Genomic DNA, 27,038 nt, shown 5'->3' on the forward strand with positions numbered 1-27,038 from the left:
AATTATAAATAAGTCAATGTGTGCTATAATGATTATCAGCGTGATATGGAGCTTTTATGTTCTGATACATAATATACCCCTAGGAGGGTTTTGAAAACCCTATTTTCCTTTTCAACAGTTAACTTTGTCAATTGTAAAACGTGTGAATCATCTGCAAGTCATGAGCTTGCTTCCCTCTGGGACATCTTATTATGAACAATTCTTTAAAAGCTGCTTGTTATCTAGCCTGCCTTGCAGAGGCAGAGTTTTCTTTATTTGCTAGAGTTTTGTTAATTACATCAGGGAATTCTTAGAAGAGTTATAACTTCTGGGAACTATTTTAATAAGAAATTTGGTGTGGGTTGCAGCATTATTGATCTCTTCAAAGGAAATAATCCCAACAGTGAAAACAATTAAGTATTACAGCCTTGTAGATGTAAATGTGGACCCATTTAACTTGTAGCACATAATTGTCTAATACACAGTTGCCTACTTACTTTCTTAATGAGGTCCCATGCCATGTACCATAATGTACTATAATGTTCCACTTTCCAATAGACAGTTTCCAATGTAACTACTTGCACAGACACTGCTAGGCTCTGGCTCTCCACACAAAATACATAACCATTGTCAGTGCATCACAGTGCACTAATGTTTCAGGAAACAAAAGCTTTTGATGTAATTGGTCCCTGCTGTGGTCTGTGGCTGCTGAGAACAGGTCTTATAAGTACCTTCAGATTTAAACAAATTCGTTTTTCTCCTGTCCCAGAGACAACTTCCAATCTCACAAATTTAAAATTATATTTTTCACTACTGTTAAATAATCTAGGTTAAACTTCTGAATTTTAAAATTACTTGATTTCATACTCAATTTTTCTCTATAATCTTCATATTTAAAGTTAAAGCTTAGAGAGCAGCATTTATAATCAGAATGTTGAGGTTTGTAATCAAAGCCCATCCTCACTGACAAGATAACTTTATGATAGATGCTTCATATCTCCAGTTTCTCATTTTTCACTATGACTCACATCCTGAGTGGTGATGAATCAGGATCACTCTGTGTGGTTTGGGCAGAGAAAATGGTCTAGATAGATAAAGCACTACTATTAATATAATAAGCACAAATAGTATCTATTTATATTATCATAAGCTATGGATTGAATGTATGTTCCCCCACCCCGAAATTCACCTTAGAACCTAAGACTCAGTGTTAAACTATTAAGAGATGTGGTCTTTTGGGGGGTTCATAAAGTAATGAGGGTGGAGTCCTCATGAATGACCTTAGTGGCCACAATCCTAAGACCTTTTGCCTTTCCATCTTTCTGCCATGTGATGACACACATTTGTCTCCTCTGGAGTGACATTTTGCAAGCAGAGGGTAGCCCTCATCCACATCAAACTTTCCAGTGTTTTGATCTTGGACTTCCCATCCTTCAGAAACAGAAGGAGGAAAAAAAAAATGCTTTTGTTTTCAATTACCCAGTCTCAAATATATTATTATAGAATCACAAATGAACTGAAAAGGAAATCAGTGCCAAGAGTGGGGTATTGCTATAGCAGACAGCTAAAATTGTGGAATAGCTTTGAAACAGTGTACAGGGTTAAGGCTGGAAAGGTTTTGAGGTACATGTAGCGAAAGGTGAGATCGACAGTAATAGCATTAAAGGCAATTCCAGTGAGGACTCAGGCTCAGAAGAGAAGAGTTGTAGGGAAATCCTCTCTTCTCAGAAACTACTTAAGTGGTCATGAACAGAATGGTGTTAGAAATATGAACAATAAAGCCCATCCTGATGATGTGTCTGGCAGAAATGAGAAATATATTACCGGAAACTGGAGTAAAGTCAATCCTTGTTAGAATCTAACAAAGAGCTTGACTAAATTTTGTCCTTGTCATAGCCTTTTGTGAAAGAATTAAGAGACACCGATATCATGTAAACCTTAATAGTATTTTAATAAAATATTATTAGGAATTTAACAAAAATATTTATGTGAACAATGCAGAGCACTTTGTGTTTTATAAAATACTTTTATCTTAGTATTTCCAGAAATCTTGTGAGAAAAGATTCTCCCCATTTATTTAAAAAAGAAAAATAAAGTCCAGAAAACAAGGAGCTTATCTGAGATTATGCAGGTAGTTATTAGTAGAATCGGATTACAAACCCAATTAATTTTTTTAAACATTGTATTTATATATTTAAGGTACACAAAATTGTCATGAGTAAATGGGGACAAGAAGCTTCAAGTCTCATCTCTTGTGTTCCAACAAAAGAAAATGTAAAGTAAGGCACAAGAAGCCAAGCAAGAGACTTTTATTTTAAGTGAAGTAATTTTCAGGCAACAAAAACACTCACAAGAGAGAGTGAATTGTATCCAAGTGGAGGAAACATAATGCTTCTTCCAAATTTATGACTGTTTGATGTTTGGCAGGAAAATAGGAGTACACCTTCTGCGTGGGCTGCGTTCTTGGGGACAAAGGAAGCGTGGCGCCGCTGATCAGAGTGGCACGAAGGAGCCCATGGTGGAGAGGCTGGGAGCCCTGTGAGGGCCCAGGCCCTTGAGTGGGGACAAAGGCCCCACCTTTGGGGAACTGTTAACAATGTCCCAGAAGCTTGGAAAACCCGGTTCTGCAGCCTTCGCCTGGAATTCTGGTGCAGGGAGCAAGCATTTTAGTTCAGCACCTGGATAGATCTATTGCACGTTTTGATAAAGTAATAAAATATCACTGAAATGTAAAAAAGACACTGACTTCGCTGAAATTCCTCCCAGGGAGACCGCTGCATTTTGCTGGAAGCCACTTCTTCCAAGCGCTGAGTAGAAGTGGAAACCACCTGCCTCGAGGGAAAATTGGCTCGATTTGGAACGCCTACCTGACCAGAGCCAAACTGCTGATGAAAGAATGATGAAAGGCTGAGCTCTGCCTGCAATAAATGCCCTTCCTCGCCTTAATCCTTGGCTTTTTCTCTAAATGAAGAAATACTTAAGAAATTTCAGATTAGAAGGGCCACACATTAAAGTTGTCTGATTAGAAGCAAAGAAGTCTTCCAACCTCACTGTTTAAACAATATGCAGATGACTCAGTGAAAACTGATTCAAGAATGCTAATATTTTCATCTGTGTTAGTGGAAGAACTGGCAAACCCCTTCCCTTGATCATCATGAATCAGAATAAGGATTAAAATAAAAATAATGAAATGGAGTCTTTCGAAAAGCAAGCAAGCAAAAAAAAAAAAAAAAAAAGCTTGAAAAGATTATACCATTCAAACAATGTTCTTTGACTACGATGGAATTAGAAAATAATAATAAAAAGATATACATTTGATATATATCTTTTTAATATGGATGCTAACAGACAACAAGAGGAGAGAATAGAAGTTTAGTGCATTAGATAAAGCGGAATGAAGGGAAGGCAGTAGAATGAATCTGACATAACATTCCTATATACAAATATGAATACAGTCAGTGAATCTCCCCATTATGTGCATACACAAGAATGGAATCCTAATTAAAATATGATATACTCCGTGTTTGTATAAATATATCAAAATATACTGTATTGTATACTTTGAGCAAATAAAGTTTATAAAAATATCAGATTAAAAAATATATATATTTGAGGTGAATGATATGCTAATTATTCTGATTTGATTATTATACAATGTATACATATATCAAAATATCAGAGTGTACTCCATAAACACACACAATTATCATGCACTAATTAAAAATGAAATAAAATTTAAAAATCTATATTTTATTTCAAGAAGCTAAATAAATGAATGAGTGAATACTAAAAATAAACATAAAAGTGCAATAGAAAAAATTCAACACATCTAAAACAGTTATTTGAAAGTGATAAACTCAGTAAGATGAACATTGCCAAATTAAAAAGTAATATTATACACACTATCAGTGTCAAAAATTAAAAGGTGTAATTACAAGAAATTTTTACCAATGAATTTAACAGTTTAGGTGAAATTTGTGCAAAATAATTTACAAAAAAAACTCTAGGTAAAAGAAAAATTTGAATATTTTGATAACGTGTATGGAAAGCTGAAGTTGTTATTTAAAATCTTTCCAAAAAGGAAACACCAAGTCCAGATTTTGCTGGTGAATTCTAATAAATAAGGAAGAAACTATCACAATCTATACAAATTCCTGCAAAGAAAGAAAAAGGGAGCCTTTCTCCATTTCCTCTATAAGGAAAGAATAAGTTTGACTTATACTTGAGAAAGAATGTACTAGGAAGGAAAATTCCAGACTATTCTGATTCATGAATATAAATGCAAAAATCTTGAAATACATATATAATATGCAAATGAACAAATCCAATTCTGAAATATATATACATATGAACATTTATATAAATGTATGTATGAATATATACACAATATACATATTAATAAAACAGAAACTATATCACAACCAAATAAAATATATTTCAGGATGCAAGACTAAATTAATATTCAAATATTAATAAATACAATATCCATATTAGAGAAAAAAAAGAACATCATAATTGCTACTACACTTCATAGGTTCAATTCCCAATCATGATTTAAAAAAAAAAATAATTCCTTGCAAACTAGTAATACAAGAGGAATTACTTTACTTAATAAAGAGGAACTATAAAGCCACTAAAATAAAAGATCATATTCAATGTGTAAATATGAAAAGTTTTATATCAGGAATGAGACAAAAATTTATGTTACCATCACTTCAAATACTGTACCAGAAGTTCCAGCCAATGCTAAAAAAGCAAGAACAAAATAATAATAAAAGACCTTAAATTATAAAAGAAGAAATAAAACTATCATTTTTACTCATGATATTCCCATATAATTGGAATTTTGCTATAATATGAACATATTAAGCACCAATCAGTAATGTTTTATATGCTAGCAACAAAATAAAAATAAAATTTAAATGATATTTTAATAGCATTAAAAACAACACATGCATGGGATTTAATCTACTGAAAGCTGTATAAGACCATTATATAGAAAACCATAAAACATCACTATGAAAAAATAAAGAGTATTTAAAAAATAAGGATTATGTAAAAGCAAGGAATGGGCTGGGGATGTGGCTCAAGCGGTAGCGCGCTCGCCTGGCATGCGTGCGGCCCGGGTTCGATCCTCAGCACCACATACAAACAAAGATGTTGTGTCTGCCGAAAACTAAAAAATAAATATTAAAAAACTCTCTGTCTCTCTCTCTCTCTGTCTCTCTCTCTCTCTTTAAAAAAAAAAGATCCCTATTTAAAAAAAAAAGCAAGGAATAATTTTATATATTCATGAACAGATTGAAAGACACAATATAATGACAACTTCAACTCTTCTAAAACTAATTTAGCCAGTCAATGTAATTTCAATAAAAATTCCAGAACATTTAAAAAAATTTTAAATGTTGATGGGCCTCTATTTTATTCATTTATTTATATGCAGTGCTAACCATCAAACCAAGTGCTTCACACATGCTAGGCAAGCGGTCGGTCCATCAGCTTTCCATACAGGTTTTCAAAATATTCAAATGTTTCTTTTACCTAGAGTTTTTTTGTTGTTGTTGTTTATTATTTTTGGATTGAGAGCATAATACCAGCCCCTGGAATATTATTTAAAAAAAAAAACAAAATTGGCAAGTAAATTCTAAAATTTACATGGAAATTTAAAGGATAGAGAAGATCCAAAACAACCTTGTAGTAACAAAATAAAGCTGGGGACTCACACAGATATCAATATCAACATCTAAAATAGAGTTATATTAAGTAGGACATTGTGGACCTTGTGCAATGATTGACAAAAAACAAATGACAATTAATAGGAAGTCCAAAAGCAAACACACACACACACACAAATATTCATACAATTTGTTACAAAAACACTGCAGTGACAAAAAGATGTTCTTTTTCATAAACAGTGCTGGGTCAATCAGAGAGTCTTATTGAAACAATAGCTCTAATGAATATAATAAAAAATGATCAGTGAAATATTAGTAAACAATGCAATGTATAAAATGAATAGCTGGGCACATTGACACATACCTGTAATCACAGAATTTAAGATACTGAAGCAGAAGAATTGGTTGGGCCCAGCAGTTTTCAGATCAACCTATGCAGCAAAGCGAAACCCTGTCTCAAAAGTGTAAAAAGAAACACACACACACACACACACACACACACACCCCCCAACTGGAATTTATTTCATGTACACAGTGCTGGTTAAACATCAGAAAGTCAGTCATTGAAAACCATTATATTAGAAGAGAGTTAAAATTATATCAGTTGAGACAGAAAATCTTTTGACAAAATCCAATACCCACTCATGATACAAAAATTAAAAAAATAACCTCTCAGCAAACTAGAAATAGAAGAAAATTATGTGAACTTGGCAAAAATCATCTATTAAAAATCCTCCAACTAAATGCCTTCTTCTAACATCAGGAATGAGGACAGAATATGTTCTCTCACCATTCATTTTTAACATAGATCTCAAAGTTTTAGCCAATGTAGCAAGGCAAGAAAATATATATACTGAAAATGAAGAAATAAAAAGGCACTTATTTTCAGATTAGATGTTTCTCTATATAGAAAACCTGAAGGAATTTACATTGAAATTCTTTTAACTAGTAAGTGTGTTCAGAAACATAACAGGATCTGAGAGAAATACACAAAACTCAATCTCATTTTATATACTATGAACATGAAGAAATTGACTTTTTAAATACAACTTAATTTAAAATCACTCAAAAAATTGAAATATTGGTATAAATCTAATGACACAAGTACACAAGTTGTACACTAAAACTTCAAAGCATCAATGAAAGAATTCAAAGATTTATGTCAAAAAAGAAAATGCTGTGTTCATGGATTGAAAGATTCAACATGGATTGAAGATGTCAATTCTTTCCAAACTGGGGTCCAGGTTTAATATAATTTCTATCAAAATTCCAGAAATATTTTTGTAAAGCTAGATAAGATTATGCTAAAATTCATGTGAAAAGAGAAAAGAACTAAAGTAATTCTGAAAAAGAATAAATTGAAAGAAATATTTTTACTCATTGTCAAAGCTTATTATTTAGCTACAGTTATCAAGATTCTATGGTATTGACAAAGGGATGATCAATGGAGCAAACCAAAGTACCCATAAGTAGGTACACACAAATACACTCAGGTTTTGAAAAACCTACAAAATAATTCAACATTTGTCTTTTGAACAAATGGTGCCAAGGCAATTGGATATCAATAGAAAAAGAAAAAATTAAACACAACTTAAATTTTACTTCATAAATAAAATGAATAAACGTTAATCTTGGAATTATATTTAAATGTAAAAAAATAAATTTCTTAAATAAGACAGAAGAAAATATTCAGGATCTAGAGCTTGGTGAAGAATTCTTAAACTTTAAGCCAAAAGCATGACCCATAAAGAGGAAATTTTAAACAATGATCTTACCAACCCCCTAAAATAATATTGCTTTGTAAAACACTCCACTAAAAGATTGGAAAGAGATAAGTTACAGACTGGGAGAAAATATTTCCAAACCACATACTCAATAGAATTCTCACAATTCAACAGTATAAAAACAAAAAAGTCCAATAAACAATCAGTAAAACACAAAAATAGATATGAACAGAAAATGATATGCATATAGCAAACTATCACATGTAAAGATGTTCAACATCATTTTTCATTAGCACAGTGCAAATTAAAATAATGGAAAGATATCACCACACATTTGTCAGAAAGACTAGAATAAAAAAATAGTGACAACACCAAATGCTAGTAAGGATACAGAGAAAGTGGATCAAAAATTTAACATTAGCCAAGATGTAACATGGTTCAGCCATTTTGAAAAGTGTGTCACTTTCTTACTAAATTAAATATGAACCTATCATGTAAACGAACAGATGCACATCTGGGCATTTTTCCCAGAAAAAAAATGAAATCACATATTCCCACAAAAACCTGTGTTTATAGAAACTTTATTCATAATATTCAAAAGTTGGAATTTGTCCAAATGTTATAACATAACATCTCTATTTGGAACACTTTAATATCTTCTAATTGCATATGTTTACAAACCCTCCAGGATCTATCTGTGGCTTAGTTCTGCAGTCTGAACTTTACTATTCCTCAGATCTGATCATCCTGGGTAGTTCTCAATTCCACAAATGTGCCACAGTGTTTTCCAACAGGCACTATGCTTGCCCCTTTTTTTGAACATCTTTTACTTCCCCTACCCTCTTCCATAAGATTCATTTGTCTGGTAATCATTTCATTCCTACCTGAGCCACTTTCTCCTACTGTAACACTAGATTTTGTCATTATTAATAATTCCAACCCTCCATCATCTCAATGTCAAGCATCCTACACTCTAACTGCCATTGACTGATTTCATTGATTACTCTTTCTAATATCTTAAGTTCTACAGTCTTCAGCCCCTAAAATCCAGTAATCTCTTTTTTTCTCCTGCAGTCACATTCCTCCTTTCTCACCTTACATTCCATGAATCATCTTTGTAGTCACTCCCTTGAATACATCCTTACATTCCTTGACCAACCTGTTTCATGTCCTCATCTGGAAAGTTCTAAACTACTCTCAACATATTGTGCATCTATACCTTGCAGATGAGCATATTGGAGGAAAACACACGTATGTTCTTTTGGCCCAGATCCAAATTCATTAAAAGTCAACTGCACAGAAATCTTGGAGATACTATGAATTCAGGGGCCAGGCCTATCCCATGCTACCCCTGGCACCTAGCCATCCTGTCCTTGCACCTACAACAGTGTCCAGGACATTTCAGGTGCTTTGTATATATTTAATGAATTAACTAATGTTTTGTTACCCTTTTAATGTTTGTCAATTTTATGAGGTCAGATTAGCATTTGTTAAGCATTCCAATGTGTAATCTACACATAACATTGTCTTGAATGTGATGCATAACTCAAAAAAAGGTTTCCCCACTTTACCAGAGCACATGACTATGTTAAACTGAACTATATACATTGATTTTAGCCATATAGGGATAGCATTTCAAAATTCATTTTTGGTATGTCCTCCTCTTGATGACGTGAAAGATTATTTTTAAAAAATATTTATTTTACTTATAGGTGGACACAATATCTTTTATTTTATGTTTATGTGGAGCTGAGGATTGAACCCAGTGCCTCATGCATGGTAGGCCAGCACTCTACCTCTGAGCCACAACCCCAGCCCCATGAAAGGTTATTAATAATTCATCAGCACTGGAAATAGTATTTAAAATTTAATTATATGATGGTGAATCAACACAAAAGGCAAGAAGCTACATTCCATGGACATGGATATAGGAAAATATTCTAAATGGAACTGGGGTTTTTCAATATTTTTTTATCAGTGCATTTTAGTTACACATAATAATGGGGTTCATTCTGACATAATCATACCAGATTATAACTTGCTCCATTTCAGTCTTCAGTACATATTTTTTCCTTCCCTTCCTCCTTTTCCCTGTTACCCTTCTTCTATTCTACTGGTCTTCCTTTTATTTGTTTATGTTTTTTTTAGTTGGTGCTTTACAGATATGCAGAAAGTCAGAATTTGGTCAATTTCATTTCACAATTTCTCCCTTTTCCCATTCCTCATCCTTCCACTAAATCTTCCTTCTACTAAATGAAATGGTTTTAGAGGAAGTAAGAGGTTTAATTTCAGGAAACATATACATAGTGGAAAGACATTCTAACTGATACATATAATCAGGGATTTGGAATGTATGCATGCGAAACTACATAACCAAATTAATTACACTTCAGTTTACAAATCTTTTTTCCTGGATAATAACACAATCCCCGCTCCACTAAAAATAATACTACAAAGTTATGTAATTATTTAAAACTAACTGCAATCTGGCTTATTATTAACACTGGTAATCTGCTACTTTGATGAGTATTGGTCTTGACATGTACTTAAAGATTACTCACCTAATTATTTTCTCTCTCCCTTGGTTCCTTCTTCTCTTTATCTCCTGTCTTTGTAATATATGAGCCCACCTATCATACCACTCTGTAATTTTTCACCACTTAAAATCAAAGAGGCTCACCAGTTACTCTCACTCACCCATTCCTGTGACCTCAACTCCCTTCTGTAAAAAAAATTTTAACTAACATCATTCTTTCTCTTTAGTCTACACCATTTTGGCCTGCACTTCCCTCTGTATGTGTCTTAGAATGAATATAACTTTCTGTTCAGAGGAGATATCCAAAACTCAGAGATAAGATGTTTCCTTGCATAAAATGATCAGAAAGAGATCTGGATACTCAAAGCCTCTTATATTCATCTTTATTGCTAACAGCTGTATCTAAGTGTAATATTGAATCTCAATAAATCTCATCTTATTCTGAACAGAAGAAAAATAAGCTGAATCCTGTTAAACCTCCCTGCTGGCATCTTGGGCATTAACATCTGGGGATTTTCTCCCAAAGGATTTATTCTTTCCATATTCCTCTTCTCATAAATATCTCATTCTTCCCTTCTGTTTATTCATGTGAAACCACTACAATGATGATGATGATGATGATGATGATGATAAAAAATAAAATTCTTGCTCAGAGCCCTTTGTCAGTGAAAACAGCCCCTATCCTTGATACATCAAATATCTAGTGAATTAAGAAAATTAATATTTATTTTGTATTTATTTATTTATTTATTTATTTGCAGTGCTTGGGATTGAACCCAGGGCCTTGTGCATGTGAGGCAAGCACTCTACCAACTGAACTGTATCCCCAGCCCCACAAAAAGAAATATAACTTCAAAAACTGAAAACTGAATGTGATAAATTATAAACTGAATTTTACAGACATAGAAATGAGAAAGTTTTGGGAAGTTTATAATCAAACAGAAGAATAAACATGAGATTAATTTGGTGAACTTATATGTAGGGATTGGTGTTTATAAACTCTGCTAAGTTTATCATAGACTCTTAGAAGAAGCAACCTTACATATGAAGTCTATTGAAGTAATACAAAGCCTCAAACTAAAGTCATTATTTGTATTATTATGATTATTTGTGCAGAGAAAGTGATGCATTTCTGAGAACTATGTCAATTCATCAATCCCCAATAAAACCCATTCACTGTCAAAGTTTTCATTTTAATATTATCCTTGTTTTCTAGCTCCAAAAGATATTTTTTCTTGCCTTTTGAAGTTTTCAAGTTGTCTTCTTTTCCAGCCAGTTTCTAAAACTGTGACATATCTTTGTATGAGTGTTTTCACCTATAATAAGACTTGGTTGAAGCACCATGTAAAGTATAAATTTTTGGTAGTAAATTCAGAAATTTTGTTGTGATTAAGGAATTACATTTTACTCTCAGTTCTTTCAGAACTTGTATGAAGTTATTGGAAATCCTCAACTCATAGCCTAGTGTTCTTCTATCTAGCTTGCCATTATTTTTTTTTCATTTGTACAACTTTGTGGTAGTATGACTTTAATCTTCTAATTGATATATTGAATCATTTACTTACACAGTTATTTTTAATTTCCAAAAGCTCTTTTTTGTTTTCTGTGTATAATTTTATATAATTTTGTTCCTGTTTCATAAATGCCATGTCTTTCTTACACATTTTAGATATTATTGAGAATATTGGTAGTGGATATCTTAGGTCTTCTGATTCTCTGCTTTCATGATCCCCTGAATTTGTCCTCAAAGTCCTTAGCTCAGTACTAATTTTATACTTGTATGTGTAATTTCTTCTAAATGTGCAGCTCCCTCAGTATTGAGCATTTACCAGGATCTTACTTTTTTTCTTCATTGTATCTTGAGTGATCACATAATTCACCATAAATCTTAAAACATATGCTGCATGATGAACTATAAGTTTGGTTTGGGAAGTGAAGTTACACTGCCCCATATCCTCCTGAGCTCTGATGCTAGCAACATTCTGGGTTATGGAAACAAGTCATTTTCCTGGGGTTCAGAGTCACACCAACCATCTGAGGAACAGAAAATCAGCAGAATATTAGTCAACAAGACCCTGGGAGAAAATCCCTGGTTCCATCACAACTTCACTCCCTCCTTAACTTCTTTTAGTCTTCCTTTCCCTGTCTGCACAAAGGAATAAACAATCTAATCTGTTCTTGATGGGTTTGCTTGAGGATTACATTTTACCCTCTCAGTACAATATATTGCATCATTACTGGAGACATACTAAGTGTTTGCTATTCATAGCTACCACCATACTGATTGTAGCACTTTAGATTGTCCCTATTCTTCTGCTTGTTTAGTCACAATTCATAAAAACATCCTTGAATATACTATATGTATGATTATCTTCCTAGGATAAATTCCTAAAAGAAATTTCTACATCAAAAATGGAAACACATTTAAATTGTTGAGATGTTTTGCAAAAATTTCTTGTTTGTATGTCTACCCATCTATCAATATAGTTCTGACTTCTTTTAAGTGAAGTACTATGTGAGCTTCTATTTGTTAAGAGCTTTGAGTTGGATGAATATCTAGATAATGATATTTTAATTCAATGTCTGACCTCTGCTAATCCCAATACCAGCTACATTTTAAGAGATACCAGAGCCACCTTAACTGTAATCACTTCTGTACTTTACAACCTTGTAAGGATAAAAACTTGTTGCAATTCTTCTTTGCAGTTTCTCAAATTTAAGTATAAACCAATAATAAAGTCCTGGAACAGCTTAAAAAACTAATCTAGTAGTTAAATTTAGTAAACTAATATAGTAAATAAAAATATATTCGTTATATAAAAATTAATCTAGGGCCGGGGTTGTGGCTCAGTGGTAGTGCTCTCGCTTTGCATGTGCGAGACCCTGGGTTCGATCCTCAGCACCACATGAAAATATATGAATAAAATAAAGGTATTGTGTTCAACTACAACTAAAAAAATAAATATTAAAGAAATTAATCTAGCAGTTAAATTTAGTAAACTTGCCTTAAGTTCTAAAAGGAGGGAGGAAGAAAGCGTGGGCAAATGGGGGAAGGAAAAAAAGAGTGAAGGGGGGAGATAAACACTATAAAAGGGTACTTTTCACAAAAATAAAGGATGGGGGGAGTTGAGCACTACTCAGAGCAGTAGTTCTCAAAGTGTGGTATATGGAACCCTTATAGTTGCTGAGATCTTTTCACAGGATCCACAAGGTCAAAACTAGTTTTATAATATTACTAAGACTGAAATAAAATTCAGCAAAAATGGAGGCTACAGTACCAAACTTTAGTAGTGGTTATTGTATTATTTTTTTACCACCTCTTAATTACAGAAAAAGAAAAAGTGACTTTCATGCAAACTTGTCTAGGCTGAAAGATTAAAAACTATTAACTATATTAAACCTCTAGTCTAGGGTTCACATTTTTTTAAGATAACTTATATAATTAAATGGGAAATACACAGAAAACCTTCTACATTCCAAGCTGAGATGTTTACATCAATGAAAACTTTTGTAAACAGTATCAGTTCATTTTGTGAAATATCAGTTTTACTTCAAAGAATGAATGACAGAGAAACTATGATTATTTAGACTTGTATATTTGGCTGACAGATGTGCAAGACACATCTATGGATTTTAATTCAACAGAATATCAAAAGTTCAGTGACAGTTGCAAATAACCTTTAAGAAGCTAAGGTGTCATTTTAGTGTAGTATCAAAGATGAATACCCACAATTATCCAAAAACATTTTTAAAAGTACTTCCTCTTACATACCAGTGTGAAGCTAATTTTTTTTTTATATATTTCAATCAAAATTACAGGTTAAATGCAGAAATAGATACAAAAATCCACAGGTCTTTTAACAAAACAGACAAGTAAAAGGACTTACTGTTGGGAGTCGCCCATGCTCCAAAGATGGCAGCTACCGCCTTCTCTTCTGTACTAACTTCCCCATGCCCCAAGACAGAGAGACTGCTCTGGAAGAGCCACCCAATGGTGAGTCCAGCTGACCCTCATGATCCTTACCCACCAATCAGAAAGCTTCTTGTGCCAATACCCTGCTCTGTTGAACCACCCCAGCTCTATAAATGTGCAAAGCTATTCCTCAATAAATGGGTATTTTTCCAACATCGTCTGATGGTTCTTTCACTTACAAAAATGTGAAGTGTAAAGAAGGTCCAGCCTTCTTACTTTACTGCTTTATTTTGGAAAATCGTTATTTCTCTGAAATAATATTTTTCTGTTAACAATAAGTTATTAATTGACTAGGTAGATTATTTTAAAACGGTTTAATTTATGATGTGATAAATATTGATAACTGTAATACACATAAAGAAAATTACCTTGGGGAGCCTATTTAATTCCTAAGAGCATACAGAGATTCTGAAATCAAAATGTTTGAGAACTGCTGACTTAGCACCTGAGGCAGGACTCTGAAACACTCTGTGCCCAAAGAGCGCTCATGGAAAGAGGAGAGAGCTTAGGCTAGACAAAAATCTCAGGTTCTGGACCTGGCTCTCAGGGTCGCAGGACGGGATGGTGTGTAAAGAAGCCTCGCGTTGAGGAATACTCTAGGGGATTTCCCAGGGTTTCACTTCTCCCTGTCCCAAACTGGGTCAGTTTCCTCCTTCCTCAAGACAGGGACCCAGTACTTCTACTGGGTGTAGGATTCCTAGAGAAGCCAATCAGCGTCGCTGCAGTTCCTGGTTATGAAATCCAAAGGGACAGACCGGACTCACCCTACTCAAACACGAAGGATCAGGGCCAGGCGCTGTTGAGAACCCTGACCCTGACTTATACCTGGGCGGGTGAGCGCGAGATCAGGAGGAAAATGGCCTCAGCTGGGACACAGGACCCTGGGAAGCCTTGTCTCCTTCACCGCTGACCCAGACCCCTCCCCGAGTCCCTACTTCCCGAGTCGTGCCCCCTTCCCTCACCCACTCTCTTTTCTCGCCCCTCCCTTTCTGTCTCACAAGCCCTAGAGCCAGGCCACTCCACTCCAGGCTTTCTCAACCTGGGACCCAAGGTACCTCTCCGCGGGAAGCCTCACACTGTCGAAATGGGCTACGTAGAGGACACACTGGGTCAGTTCCCTCTGCCTGAAACTCAAGATGGGGATGAGTTCGCCGCAAGTCTAAAGATGGAGCTAAAGACGCAGTGCATGAAACAGGAAGGGCTGGAGTACTGGGACCTGGAGATGCGGTAAGCCAAAGAGCTGGAGCAGATTTACCAATACAACCTGCAAATTGCGCACTGCTTCTACAACCACAGCGAGGACGGTGAGTGACCCAGGCCGGTTGCAGGTAACAACCCTTCCTCCTCAATGTTGGTGCCAGAGCCTCCGGAATCTCCAGGTCAAATATTGACAGTGATAGTGGGAGACCTGCTCATTTTTTTTTTGTTTTGTTTTGTTTTAATTAGTTACTCATGGCAGTACAATGATCTTGACATGAAAGATCCACAGATCCCAAACCCGAAACGAACCACACGAGACACTGGCTGCAAAAAGCAGGAGGCGTTTATTGTCACACAGGCGCCTGCGGGTGCTCAGCGAAACCTCAGCCGGAGCTTCGGTGAACTGGCACACCGGGCTTTGGGATACAGATCTTTTATAGGGTACAAGTGGGTTAGTTCTTAGCTTAGCACAGCAACAGCCCTTCTATTGGTTCCTCTGAATCCAGCAGGGGGGTCACCTAGGGGGTATACTTGTTTTTCGACTTTTTGTTCTTGGAAAAACCCTAAAGTTACACCTTGCCCTTCTTGGTTCCTGTTTTTAAACTTAGTTCTCAAGTTTAGCTGGTAGGGCTGTCTGAAAGGAACATTTTGTGGTAGGGGGCCTGTTAGGGTTATCTACATGGAACATCTTGTGGTAACTTTGTGCAACACTTGAAATGCTATGGGCAGCTGGTGGGGCTTTGACATGGGGTTTGGGTAAGAAAGCATCCTGCAGCTTCAAGGTATAGGGGCTGGATTCCCTAATGTTGGGCCTGGGGCTTTAAGGTCTTTTCATTCCCCCCTTTTTCTTTATCCGGGATATAATCTTATATCCATTGATCTACCTGCTCAGAGTTCTGCCTTTGCTCAGCTGATGGGAGTGCTTGATATTGCTGCGTGAGGACCATAGTTTGGATTACAGATAATTTTTCCTTTAAGAATTGCATTATTTTATTGAGTATGCAGGGTCCAAACGTCAGGATTACCAGCAAAATAATTAGAGGTCCTGCTATGGTGGATAGCAAAGTAGTTAACCATGGGGATTTGTTAAACCAATGTTCAAACCATCCTTGTTGTGCCTCAAATTCTTTTTGTCTTTTTGCCAACCTTTCAGTGACTTTTTCCATAGTCTCCCGGACAACACCTGTATGGTCTGCGTAGAAGCAGCATTGTTCCTTCAAAGCTACGCAGAGGCCACCTTCTTTTAGGAACAGTAAATCTAATCCCCTTCTATTTTGTAATACAACCTCTGAGAGGGAAGTAAGAGATTTTTCTAAAGCAGAAATAGATTTTGCCATTGCGGTCAGGTCCTCATTCATAGCTGCTTGTAGGTGTACGAATTGGTTTCCCTGTACTAAGGCTGCAGTCCCAGTCCCTATACCGGCAGCTATTCCTCCAGCACCCAGCAGTAGAGCAATAGTTAGGCTTATGGGCTCTCTGGGGTACCGCTTTTGTCCTTCCAGGTGTGCTATAACAGTGTCCGATGTTAGGTAAGAGATCCTGGGCCACAACTGTATTAGCACACAGAAATCAGTAGACAGATTGAGAACAGCCGTGGAGACGCAGGGAGTCAGCCCAGTATTACAGGCCCAATAGGTTCCTGGGGGGCCCCAAAGATACTTAGGGGATGAGTCCCTATGAGTAAGGGTGGTATTACAGAGGGTCTTATGGGAAGGGGGTACGTTCCCCATACAGGTCCCTTGTCCGAATACTTCAGTAATAGTGAGCTTGGTGCTGGGCAGGGATGTGCACTTAGGGTCTGGGTTGGGGCTGCTAGTCCAGTTAGCCGGAAAGGCTATTCCCTCGTAATAGGGTGGGCCAGAAGTGAGACATAGCCAACAGTCTTGGGTACGGCTTGGGTCAGTATTGTTGAGGGCATAGAATGCCCCTTGGACTAGATCAAATAATCGGTTCCCAGTCCCGGAAGAATTTGAGGGTGGGTGGTTTTGGGTCATATCCGAGTCACTGTTCTTAGGGGGTTTCTTTTTTTGTTTTCCCTTGACATTTCCTGCCTTTTTAGCTGAAGCTTTTTGTTTTTCCTGCTTTTTATTTCTTTGGGGTGGTTTAGGTGGGGAAAGGACTTTCATTTTTTGGTCTCCTAATACCTGGTTAGGCCCAATTTGGTTGGTTGGAAGTGGGGCTTGAGTTAATTTGATTTTGAATATTATCCCAGGATCATATCCAGCCTGGTACCATCGAAGACCCCATGTCCTACCGGTGAGCCAGGGATCTATGGATGTTTTACCTTTTTCAGAAAAGGTAATTTTTAGGTAGCAAACCCCAGTTTTTCCTGTGCTTGTAGGCTTTTCCTTGCCTGTATAGTTTTTGGCCATTTGTATCAGGTCCCATTTGGAGGTGGGTTTCCAGTAAGTATCTCCTGTGGTCTCGCAAGACCAGGAGGAACAAAAGAATGAGTCTTTCCCTCCACATGTGCGTGCCTGAGCTGCACTTCTACCATCTTGGGGACAAACATAAAAGCTATCTTTGGGACAGGGGCAGACATCCCAAATTTTATGATTAAGAATTCTTGTCCCGGTGAGACCAAATGATATTCCTAGTCTAGTTTCACAGGGGTCGAGGTAAAGAGGGGGCCACCATGTTCCAGGAGAATGGACAGCTGAAATGGACCAAACAGTTTCTCCAGCTACATTGAGTACCTGCCAGGTTTGAGTTCTTGGGATGTGGGGGCTAACACTCAATGTGGGGTTGATAAAGAGCAAGGCAGAAAGAATCAACAGCGAGTAAGTCTTATCTTTAGCGGATTTTGAGTGCGTTGCAACTTCCATCTTGGGTCCGGAGAGGCGTTTGTGGATTCCTGCGGATGTGCGGCTTTCACGTGGGAAGCGTGGATCCAAGCGGTGATGCCGTCTACTTTGATTGCAGTGGGAGTGGTCAGCAGGATGGTGTAAGGTCCCTTCCACCGCGGTTCGAGGTTCTTACTCTGGTGCCTGCGTACCCAGACGGTGTCTCCGACTTTGAAGGGATGTGGCAGCGAGGGGGTTTTGAGTTCCTCCTTGTATGCGGCGGCTAGAGGCCTCCAAACCTCATTCTGGACCAACTGCAAGGCACGCAAATGAGTCTGCATAGATGGGGTGAGGGAGGCATAAGTTTCAGTTTCATAAAAGTTAACAGCAGGTGGCGGTGCACCGTACAGAATCTCAAATGGGGTTAGTCCCTGTGGGCCTGGGGTGTTTCGGGCCCGGTACAAAGCTAAAGGTAGGAGTTGTACCCAGTCTCTAGTGCCAGTTTCAAGCGTTAATTTAGTTAAAGTCTCCTTGATGGTTCTATTCATCCTTTCTACCTGTCCTGAACTTTGGGGTCGGTAAGCACAATGTAATTTCCAATTAATCCCCAATATATTGGCCACCATCTGACTTACCTGGGAGACGAAGGCAGGCCCGTTATCTGACCCAATGGTCCCAGGTACCCCATACCTGGGAAAGATTTCTTCCAGTAATTTCTTAGCAACCACTTTAGTAGTCTCATGCCGGGTGGGGAATGCTTCTGGCCATCCAGAGAAAGTGTCAACGAAAACCAAAAGATATTTGTAGCCATACATACCAGGTTTGATTTCAGTGAAGTCTACTTCCCAATGGGTTCCGGGCTTATGGCCTTTTACCCGGATCCCCGTTCCAATTTTGACCTTACCAGCATTTACCTGGGCACATGCTTGACAGTTTTCTGTTTCCTGGCGCAGAAGTTGATCCCTGTTTGGAAGATATAAAGTACCTTCCCCACGCTCTAAGAGTTCCTTCATCTTTTTAGCTCCAAGATGTGTCAGCCTGTGTAGGGACTTTACCAATTGTTTTGAATTTTTGAGGGGCATGATAATCTTCCCTTGGTATTTCCAGACGTTTTCCTCGGGGTTATAAGTGGCCCCCAATCTCTGTATGACACTTAAGTCCTTGTCTTCATAGACCCAGTGTTCCTCATGGTCATCATGTTGTGGGTCTGCTTGTTGGGGCAATAGAGTTACTATCAAAAGTTGTGGCCCTAGGGCTGCCTTTTTGGCTGTTTCATCTGCTAATCTGTTCCCTTTGGCCTCTGGAGTATTTCCTTTCTGATGACCGGGACAATGCATGATGCTTAACTTTTTAGGCAAAAATAAAGCTTTAAGCAAAGCTAATATTTCAGCCTTATTTTTGATCTCTTTTCCTTCTGAGGTTAGTAGCCCCCGGCGTCTATAAATCTCTCCGTGTATATGAGCAGTAGCAAAAGCATATCTACTGTCAGTGTACACGTTTAGTTTCTTTCCCTCAGCCAATTTTAGAGCTTGAGTCAGAGCTATCAGTTCTGCCCGTTGAGCTGATGTTCCGCCCGGAAGTGCACTCGCCCAAATTACCTCAGATTCGGTGGTGATGGCTGCTCCTGCTTGGCGTTCTCCATTGAGCAGATAACTGCTTCCATCTGTGTACCAGACTAGTTCTGCATCCTTCATCGGTTGGTCGGTGAGGTCTGGCCGGGTTCCTTGCGTCTCTGCAAGAATCTGCTGGCAGTTGTGAGGATCTGCTCCTCCTGGGAGTGGCAGGAGGGTCGCTGGATTCAGCGTCACCATGGGACCGAACTGAATTCGGTCGGTGTCCAATAATAAAGACTGGTAATGGGTGAGTCGGGCATTTGATATCCAGCGATCAGGTGGCTGGCGAATTACAGTCTCAATGGCATGAGGGGTTAATAGGGTTAATGGCTGTCCCAGAGTCAATTTAGTGGCATCCTTAATCAGAAGGGCCACGGCTGCAATCATTCGGAGGCATGGTGGCCATCCTGCTGCCACTGGATCTAATTTTTTTGACAGGTAGGCTATAGGTCGCCTCCAGGGTCCCAGCTTTTGGGTTAAGACCCCCTTTGCATAACCTTGTTTTTCATCTACAAATAGATCAAAAGGCTTAGTAACGTCCGGCAGGCCCAAGGCGGGGGCTGACAGAAGAGCCAATTTAATGTGATCAAATGCCAATTGATGCTCCTCGGTCCAGGTAAAGGAGTCACCTTGTTTAGTCAGTAGATACAAGGGGGCTGCTATCTCCGCAAACCCAGGAATCCAGAGTCTACAGAAGCCTGCGGTCCCCAGGAATTCTCGCAGTTGCTTGGGACTCTGGGGGGTTGGTATACTTGAGATAGTCTCTTTTCTGGCAGTTGTCAACCATCGTTGACCATCATGGAGCTCATAGCCCAGATAGGTAACTTTTGTCTGACAGATTTGGGCCTTCTTTGCTGACGCCCTATACCCTAATAGTCCCAGAGTTTGCAATAATTTTTCTGTACCTGCCTGGCAATCTTCCTCGGAGGTCGCAGCCAGCAGGATGTCATCTACATATTGGAGCATGATTAGGGAAGGGTGTCTTACACGAAAGTCTGCCAAATCCTGATGTAAAGCCTCATCGAAGAGGGTTGGGCTGTTTTTGAATCCTTGTGGTAGTCTCGTCCAGGTCAGTTGTCCAGAGACTCCTCCTTCGGGATCCTTCCATTCAAATGCGAAGAGAGCCTGACTTTGGGGAGACAATCTTAAGCAGAAAAAAGCATCTTTCAGGTCCAAAACAGTATACCAAGTATGAGTAGGAGGTAAAGTGCTAAGGAGATTGTAAGGATTTGGCACTGTGGGGTGAATATCTTCTACTCTCTTGTTTACTTCTCTTAAGTCTTGGACTGGTCTGTAGTCATTAGTTCCTGGCTTCTTGATTGGCAGTAATGGGGTGTTCCAGGGCGATTGGCAAGGTGTTAGGATACCTTGGTCTAGGAGGCGTTTGATGTGCGGCTTAATGCCCTGATAGGCCTCCCTTGACATAGGATATTGTTTGATATTGATGGGAGTAGCAGCGGCCTTTAGATGAATGACTATTGGAGGCCGTTGCTTTGCCATTCCCATTCCTCCGGTTTCAGCCCAGGACTCTGGATAGGAACTAAGCCAATAGTCCATGTCTCTCATAGATACCGAGGGTTTGTCAAAAAGTTTATATTCGTCTTCCAATTTGAAAGTCAATACATGTAAGGGAGTCTGATTTGGCCCCGTGATGGAAGCCCCTTCATCTTTAAAATAAATTTGGGCTCTTAATTTGGTCAATAAGTCTCTTCCCAAAAGTGGATACGGACAGTCAGGTACGTGTAGAAACGAATGGGAAACCTTACCTGTGGCAAGATGTACTTCTCTTTTGGTGGTCCATCGGTAAGGTTTGCTCCCAGTGGCGCCTTGGACCCACGTCGTCTTGTGACTCATGGGCCCTGGTGTCTGTGTTAGCACCGAGTGTTGGGCTCCGGTATCCACTAGGAAGGTCACAGGTTGCTCCCCTACTTGTAGAGTTACCCGGGGCTCAGGGGGGAGCTCCTGGCCCTGACTCCCCTAATCTTCATCTAATGCCAATAGTTGGGGAGCCCGGTTGGTGTTTCTCCTGGGGTTGAGGGGTCTCTTTGGGCAGTCTTTTACCCAGTGTCCTTTTTCCTTGCAGTAGGCACATTGGTCTCGGTCTACACGGGGTCTGCTTCGCTCCTTATCCCTGTTTACTTTGTCTCCCTGATGTCCTGCCTGAACTACAGTGGCCAATATTTTAGTTAGTTCCCTGTTGCGCCGCTTTTCTCTTTCTCTTTCTCTCTTATCTGATTCCTCTCTGAGTTTAAGTTCTCGTTCTTCCTGCATCTTTCTGATCCTGTCCTCTCGCTCTTCTGGAGTTTCTCTTTTGTTATATATCTTTTCAGCTTCCCTCAGTAAGTCTGCTAGGGAAAAATCCTGTAAGTTATCTAATCTTTGCAGTTTAGTCCTGATATCTGGGGCGGACTGCCAAATGAAAGCCATAGATACGTTCCCTCTTTGGTCTTCACTATCAGGATCAAAGGGGGTAAACCTCCGATAAGCTTCCTTTAATCTCTCTAGGAAAGCTGTTGGAGTTTCTTCTGCCCCCTGGGTAGTCTGTCTTACCTGAGCCAAATTGGTGGGCCGTCGCCCTGCTGCATGGAGACCCGCTATGAGTAACTGGCGATAGAGACGTAGGTGATCCCTACCTGCTTCAGTTGCATAGTCCCAGTTGGGCCGGGTTAAAGGAAAAGCCTCGTTAATCAGATTTGGGAGTTGGGTGGGGCGCCCGTCGTCCCCTGGCACATTTTTGCGAGCTTCCAAAAGAACTTTTTGTTTCTCCTCTGAAGTGAGGAGAATTTGCAGGAGCTGTTGGCAATCATCCCATGTTGGTTGATGAGTTACTAGAATAGACTCAATCAGAGAGGTTAAAGCCATAGGGTCCTTAGAAAAGGAAGGGTTATGGGTTTTCCAGTTGTAAAGGTCAGAGGCAGAAAAAGGCCAGTACTGATATTGGCCATTGGGGCCCCCCGTCTGTCGCAGGGGGAGAACTTTAGAGGTGTCTCCTGAGGCGGTGTGATCCCGGCGCCCCCGGAGTCGTCCCACCATGGGAGATGGATCCGGGGGAGCATTGGCGGTTGGGCTTTCCTGGTTTTCGTCCTCGGAGGATGGCTGATCAGGTCCAGGGGCTTGTAAGGGTTGGGGCTGATAGGGAGGAGGCTCATCAGTCAGCAAGTCAATGAGAGGTGAGTCCTCCGGTGGCAGGACTTTCTTTGGTGTTGTTCCTGGTTTAAGCAAAATCTCAGATTTGTTAAGGATAGGGTAAAGGTGAGAGGTTTGGGGAGGGGGAACTGGAATGAGGGGAGCAGAGGGTTCAAGAGGAGAATGGAGAGGGGACTTGGGTGGAGAGAAAGGAGCAACCCAAGGGGGTGGGTTGGAGGCTAAATCTTCCCAGGTAACAATGTAGGGTATCTGGTCGGGGTGTCCATAAGGACCTTGGGTAAAGATTTGGGTTTTCACCTGTAAAATAAGACCAATGTTAAAAGTCCCTTCTGTTGGCCAGCCGGTGTTAAAGGTTGGCCATTCTGAAGTACAGAGAGTTTGCCATTTCTTTTTCTTGATTGTCACAGACAAGTTGTCTGCTCGAACTTGGACGTCTTGCCAATGATCTAGAGTAAGGCTCAAAGGGGTTGTTAGTGATTGTCCCATATTACTTTCAGAGAGGAAATACAAAGACAGACACAATGACACAAAAATGAAACCAAGTAGGGAGAACGCTGCGCGGCTTCGGTGGAAACCGAAAAAGTCAGATGGCTTGGGAGAAGTTTGCACCTCTCCGTCGCCTACAAAAACAGTGTATCCCTCGGAAACACTGGGGGCCCCAAAGAAATGGACCCCTCTGATCCCTGGGACGTCTCCCAGGGTGGCAGGGGTGAAGTCTGAGTTCGTCAACTCCTTCCCCGCCTGCCTCAGAAAGCTGAGTGATCACAGAATTATTTCAGAATCGGAATACCGATGACTATGCCTAGTCTTTCAGACGCTGCGCGAAACAGAGAACAGATAGCCAATAGGACAACAGGTTAGACATAGACAGCTCGAGCTGGCCAGCTTACCTCCCAGTGATGTCGAGTGTTCTCCGGATAGGGATCGGGATCGGAACCGGGATCGGGAATCTCGGTGGAACCTCCAAAATGAAAGATCCACAGATCCCAAACCCGAAACGAACCACACGAGACACTGGCTGCAAAAAGCAGGAGGCGTTTATTGTCACACAGGCGCCTGCGGGTGCTCAGCGAAACCTCAGCCGGAGCTTCGGTGAACTGGCACACCGGGCTTTGGGATACAGATCTTTTATAGGGTACAAGTGGGTTAGTTCTTAGCTTAGCACAGCAACAGCCCTTCTATTGGTTCCTCTGAATCCAGCAGGGGGGTCACCTAGGGGGTATACTTGTTTTTCGACTTTTTGTTCTTGGAAAAACCCTAAAGTTACACCTTGCCCTTCTTGGTTCCTGTTTTTAAACTTAGTTCTCAAGTTTAGCTGGTAGGGCTGTCTGAAAGGAACATTTTGTGGTAGGGGGCCTGTTAGGGTTATCTACATGGAACATCTTGTGGTAACTTTGTGCAACACTTGAAATGCTATGGGCAGCTGGTGGGGCTTTGACATGGGGTTTGGGTAAGAAAGCATCCTGCAGCTTCAAGGTATAGGGGCTGGATTCCCTAATGTTGGGCCTGGGGCTTTAAGGTCTTTTCAGACATATCATACATTTGAATCAGGTGGGATATAATTTCGCATTTTTCTGAGTGTACAGGTTGCAGAATTACATTGGTCATGCAGTCACATATATACCCACAGCAATAATAATGTCTGTTTTATTCTGCTGTCCTTCCATTCCCCCCCCCCTTCCTCGCCCCTCCCCTCTCATCACTTCTCTCTACCCAATCTAATGTGACCCACTTCTTTCCTTTTCATTTTTAACCTAAGAAAAGCATGGGGCTCAGGTTTCGTTTTCTGTTTCAGGAACGAAAAGATCTGACACCAGTTGGCTGAAGCGAGAGCCGGAGTAGGTGGGGGGACCTAATCCTGGGAGGAGATCAAGGTTTCACACCATCCAAAGTATGGCTGCGAGGTGGGACCAGACTAGCACCGCCTCTGTGGGTTCTGGTTTAAGCCTACAATGGCGCGGATTACATTGCCCTGGAGGAAGACCTGGACTCTTGGACCATCGCTGACACTGCAGCTCAGATCACCCAGCGCAAGTGGGAGGCTGAAGGTGTGGCGGAGGCAAACAGGGTCTACCTGGAAGGGAAGTGCTTAAAGACACTCCGCAAGCACTGGGGAACAGGAAGGGGACTCTGCAGTGCGCAGGTATCATTGGCTACAATGCAAATTCCAGATCTCCTGTACATTCCCCCATGCGCCAATAAGGAGGGAGAATAATGGAATCCACATGAGAATACCGTCCTCCCTCTGATCCAAAAGGGTATGAGTGCAACTTGGTTTCCAGAAGCTGTACCAGAGAGTGATTCTAAGAACTAGCTTTCTCTTAATTACAACTAAGGGGTCCTAGGGCTGGAAGGAAAATGATCCTTAAAATAAGTGATCAGTTTCCTTTGACTCTGGCAGCAACCTTGGGCATCCCACAGCGACTTTTGGCTTTGTTCTTTATCCCAACCCAATGACTTTGGAATTCGTTTCCTTAGCTGTCAGCCTCCATTCAGGTCACAATCTTTCTCAGAGGCTTGGAGCCTCTTCCTCTGGGCTGTCTCACCCTGATTCAGAACATAACAAAAAATAGGAATATTTCTGCAGATCCTGGTTAGTGTATGGGTTTTGTGCTCCCACCCCACACCTATTTTCCTGTCCTTTCTTCAGTGGCTGATGGGAAGTAATGCAAAATGTCCGAATTAGCTGAATCTTCTCAGCAGATTCCCCATTGACATATGTCACCCACCACCCCATCTCTGACCATGAGGTCACTCTGAGGTGCTGAACTCTAGGATTCTACCCAGCAGAGATCACCCTGACTTGGCACAGCTTAGGGAGGACCAGACCCAGGAAATGGAGCTTGTGGAGTCCAGGCCTGCAGGGAATAGAAACTTCCAGAAATGGGCAGCTGTGGTAGTGCCTGCTGGAGAGGAGCAGAGGTACACACGTGCCATGAGCATCATGAAGGTTTTCCTGAACCACTCACCCTGAGATGGTGTAAGGAGGGGATGAGGGCTCAAGACCTGTGATCAGGAGAGCAGGAGCCATTCTGGAGACCCTCAGCAGGGTCAGGACTGAAAATTGAGAGCCAGGGTCACTTATCCTCCCTTCCTTTCCCAGAGAGGTCTCCCCAGATCTCTATCCCCTTTGTGGTAATGGTTGCTGGCCTGGTTCTCCTGGGAGCTTTTGCTGCTATTATGATGTGAGGCAGAACTCAGGTAGAGTAAGGGTGAGGCCAGAGTTTTCTTTCCCAAGCCCCAGATAGCTTTTCTTGACTCTTATTTTTATTCTATTTAGAATTTATAATAATAGTGGCTACATTACTTTTACTACTGATAATGATTCCTTGGGCTTTCTTTCTTTTTTTCCTTGAATCATCTTGCCTGCAATTTACCAATTTTATTAATTTTTTTCAAAATTGTACTTTTTGCCTTATTGATTTTCTCAGTTATAAATTCTTTTCTATTTACTTTCTATCTTATATTTGTGGCCTGAAAACAGGTGACAATGAGGATACTTTACTGGAAAAGTCACCTCTCCTACCATCTGAAAATGACCAGAAAAATCAGTGTCATTCTAAAGCTGCTCTCCGGGAGCATGGAAAGAGCCATGCCCCTGGTATGGGCAATAGACATAAAAGAATAATGTTTCTTCTGATTTAATAGTGCTCCTTGAGGAAAATCACCAGTAATAGACCAATAAGTGTTGAGCTTTGCTACATGCCAGACACTTGTCAGGCCTGTTATGGGTGTTGTCCTCACTTACTCCTCACACTGGGATCATGAAATTGGCACTGTTACTCCACTCTATAGATATGGAAATTAAGGAACTCACTTCAGGAGTTAGAACTAGGTTGGTATGACTCTGGTGCCCAAGACCTCATGCAAAACAAGATATTCTTCTAGAACTTGTAGTAATTTCCAGCCTCCTTCACATAACATACAAATCCCTAAGCAATTTGGTTCATTTCACTCTTCCAAGCATATCCTCTATGATTTCTGATTATATTCTTTTCCCCTAACTATAACAAAGTATTTAAATTTGAGTTTAAATAGAATGATTCTCTTTTCTCATAGATTTATGAATTAATACTACATGGCATGGCAAGTCAGAGGAGAAAGAAGTTATTATTGAATGAGGACATGTTTGTGGAATAGGTGAGATTTAATTTTGGCTTTGAGAAGTTGTCATGGTATAAAGTGCTAAGGTTAATAAAAATGTTCAGAAATTGCTGCTTAAATAATAGGATAAATGAGAGCATAATGAGGAGATAAAAGACAAATTCAATCAAGATGGTGGAAAACCTGAGTTATTGTGCTACTTTAGAATTCATTGTGTAATGATTTAAGAGGAATTTAATATTAGAATACCATAGCCATAAATAGAGTTTAATTTTTCTAGAACAATCAAAGTGTTCATTGAAAA

At 39.7% G+C, this 27,038-nt stretch overlaps 1 protein-coding gene and 1 pseudogene across 1 annotated transcript; one reads left to right on the forward strand and one right to left on the reverse strand.

Annotated features, from left to right (window-relative positions):
- Positions 1-18,203: 18,203 nt before the first annotated feature.
- Positions 18,204-22,845, reverse strand: LOC139706060 (uncharacterized). Its single transcript, XM_071613605.1, is given in 2 exon segments — positions 18,204-18,583; positions 18,586-22,845. Coding segments are annotated over 2 exon segments (3,987 nt in total). The 5' UTR covers positions 22,517-22,845; the 3' UTR covers positions 18,204-18,527.
- A 684-nt stretch (positions 22,846-23,529) lies between these two features.
- On the forward strand, positions 23,530-25,819 carry LOC114082682 (popy Class I histocompatibility antigen, A-1 alpha chain-like; annotated as a pseudogene).
- Positions 25,820-27,038: the final 1,219 nt, after the last annotated feature.

The sequence above is a fragment of the Marmota flaviventris genome, chromosome 6 (genome assembly GCF_047511675.1).
Source record: "Marmota flaviventris isolate mMarFla1 chromosome 6, mMarFla1.hap1, whole genome shotgun sequence".
Lineage (NCBI taxonomy): Eukaryota > Metazoa > Chordata > Mammalia > Rodentia > Sciuridae > Marmota > Marmota flaviventris.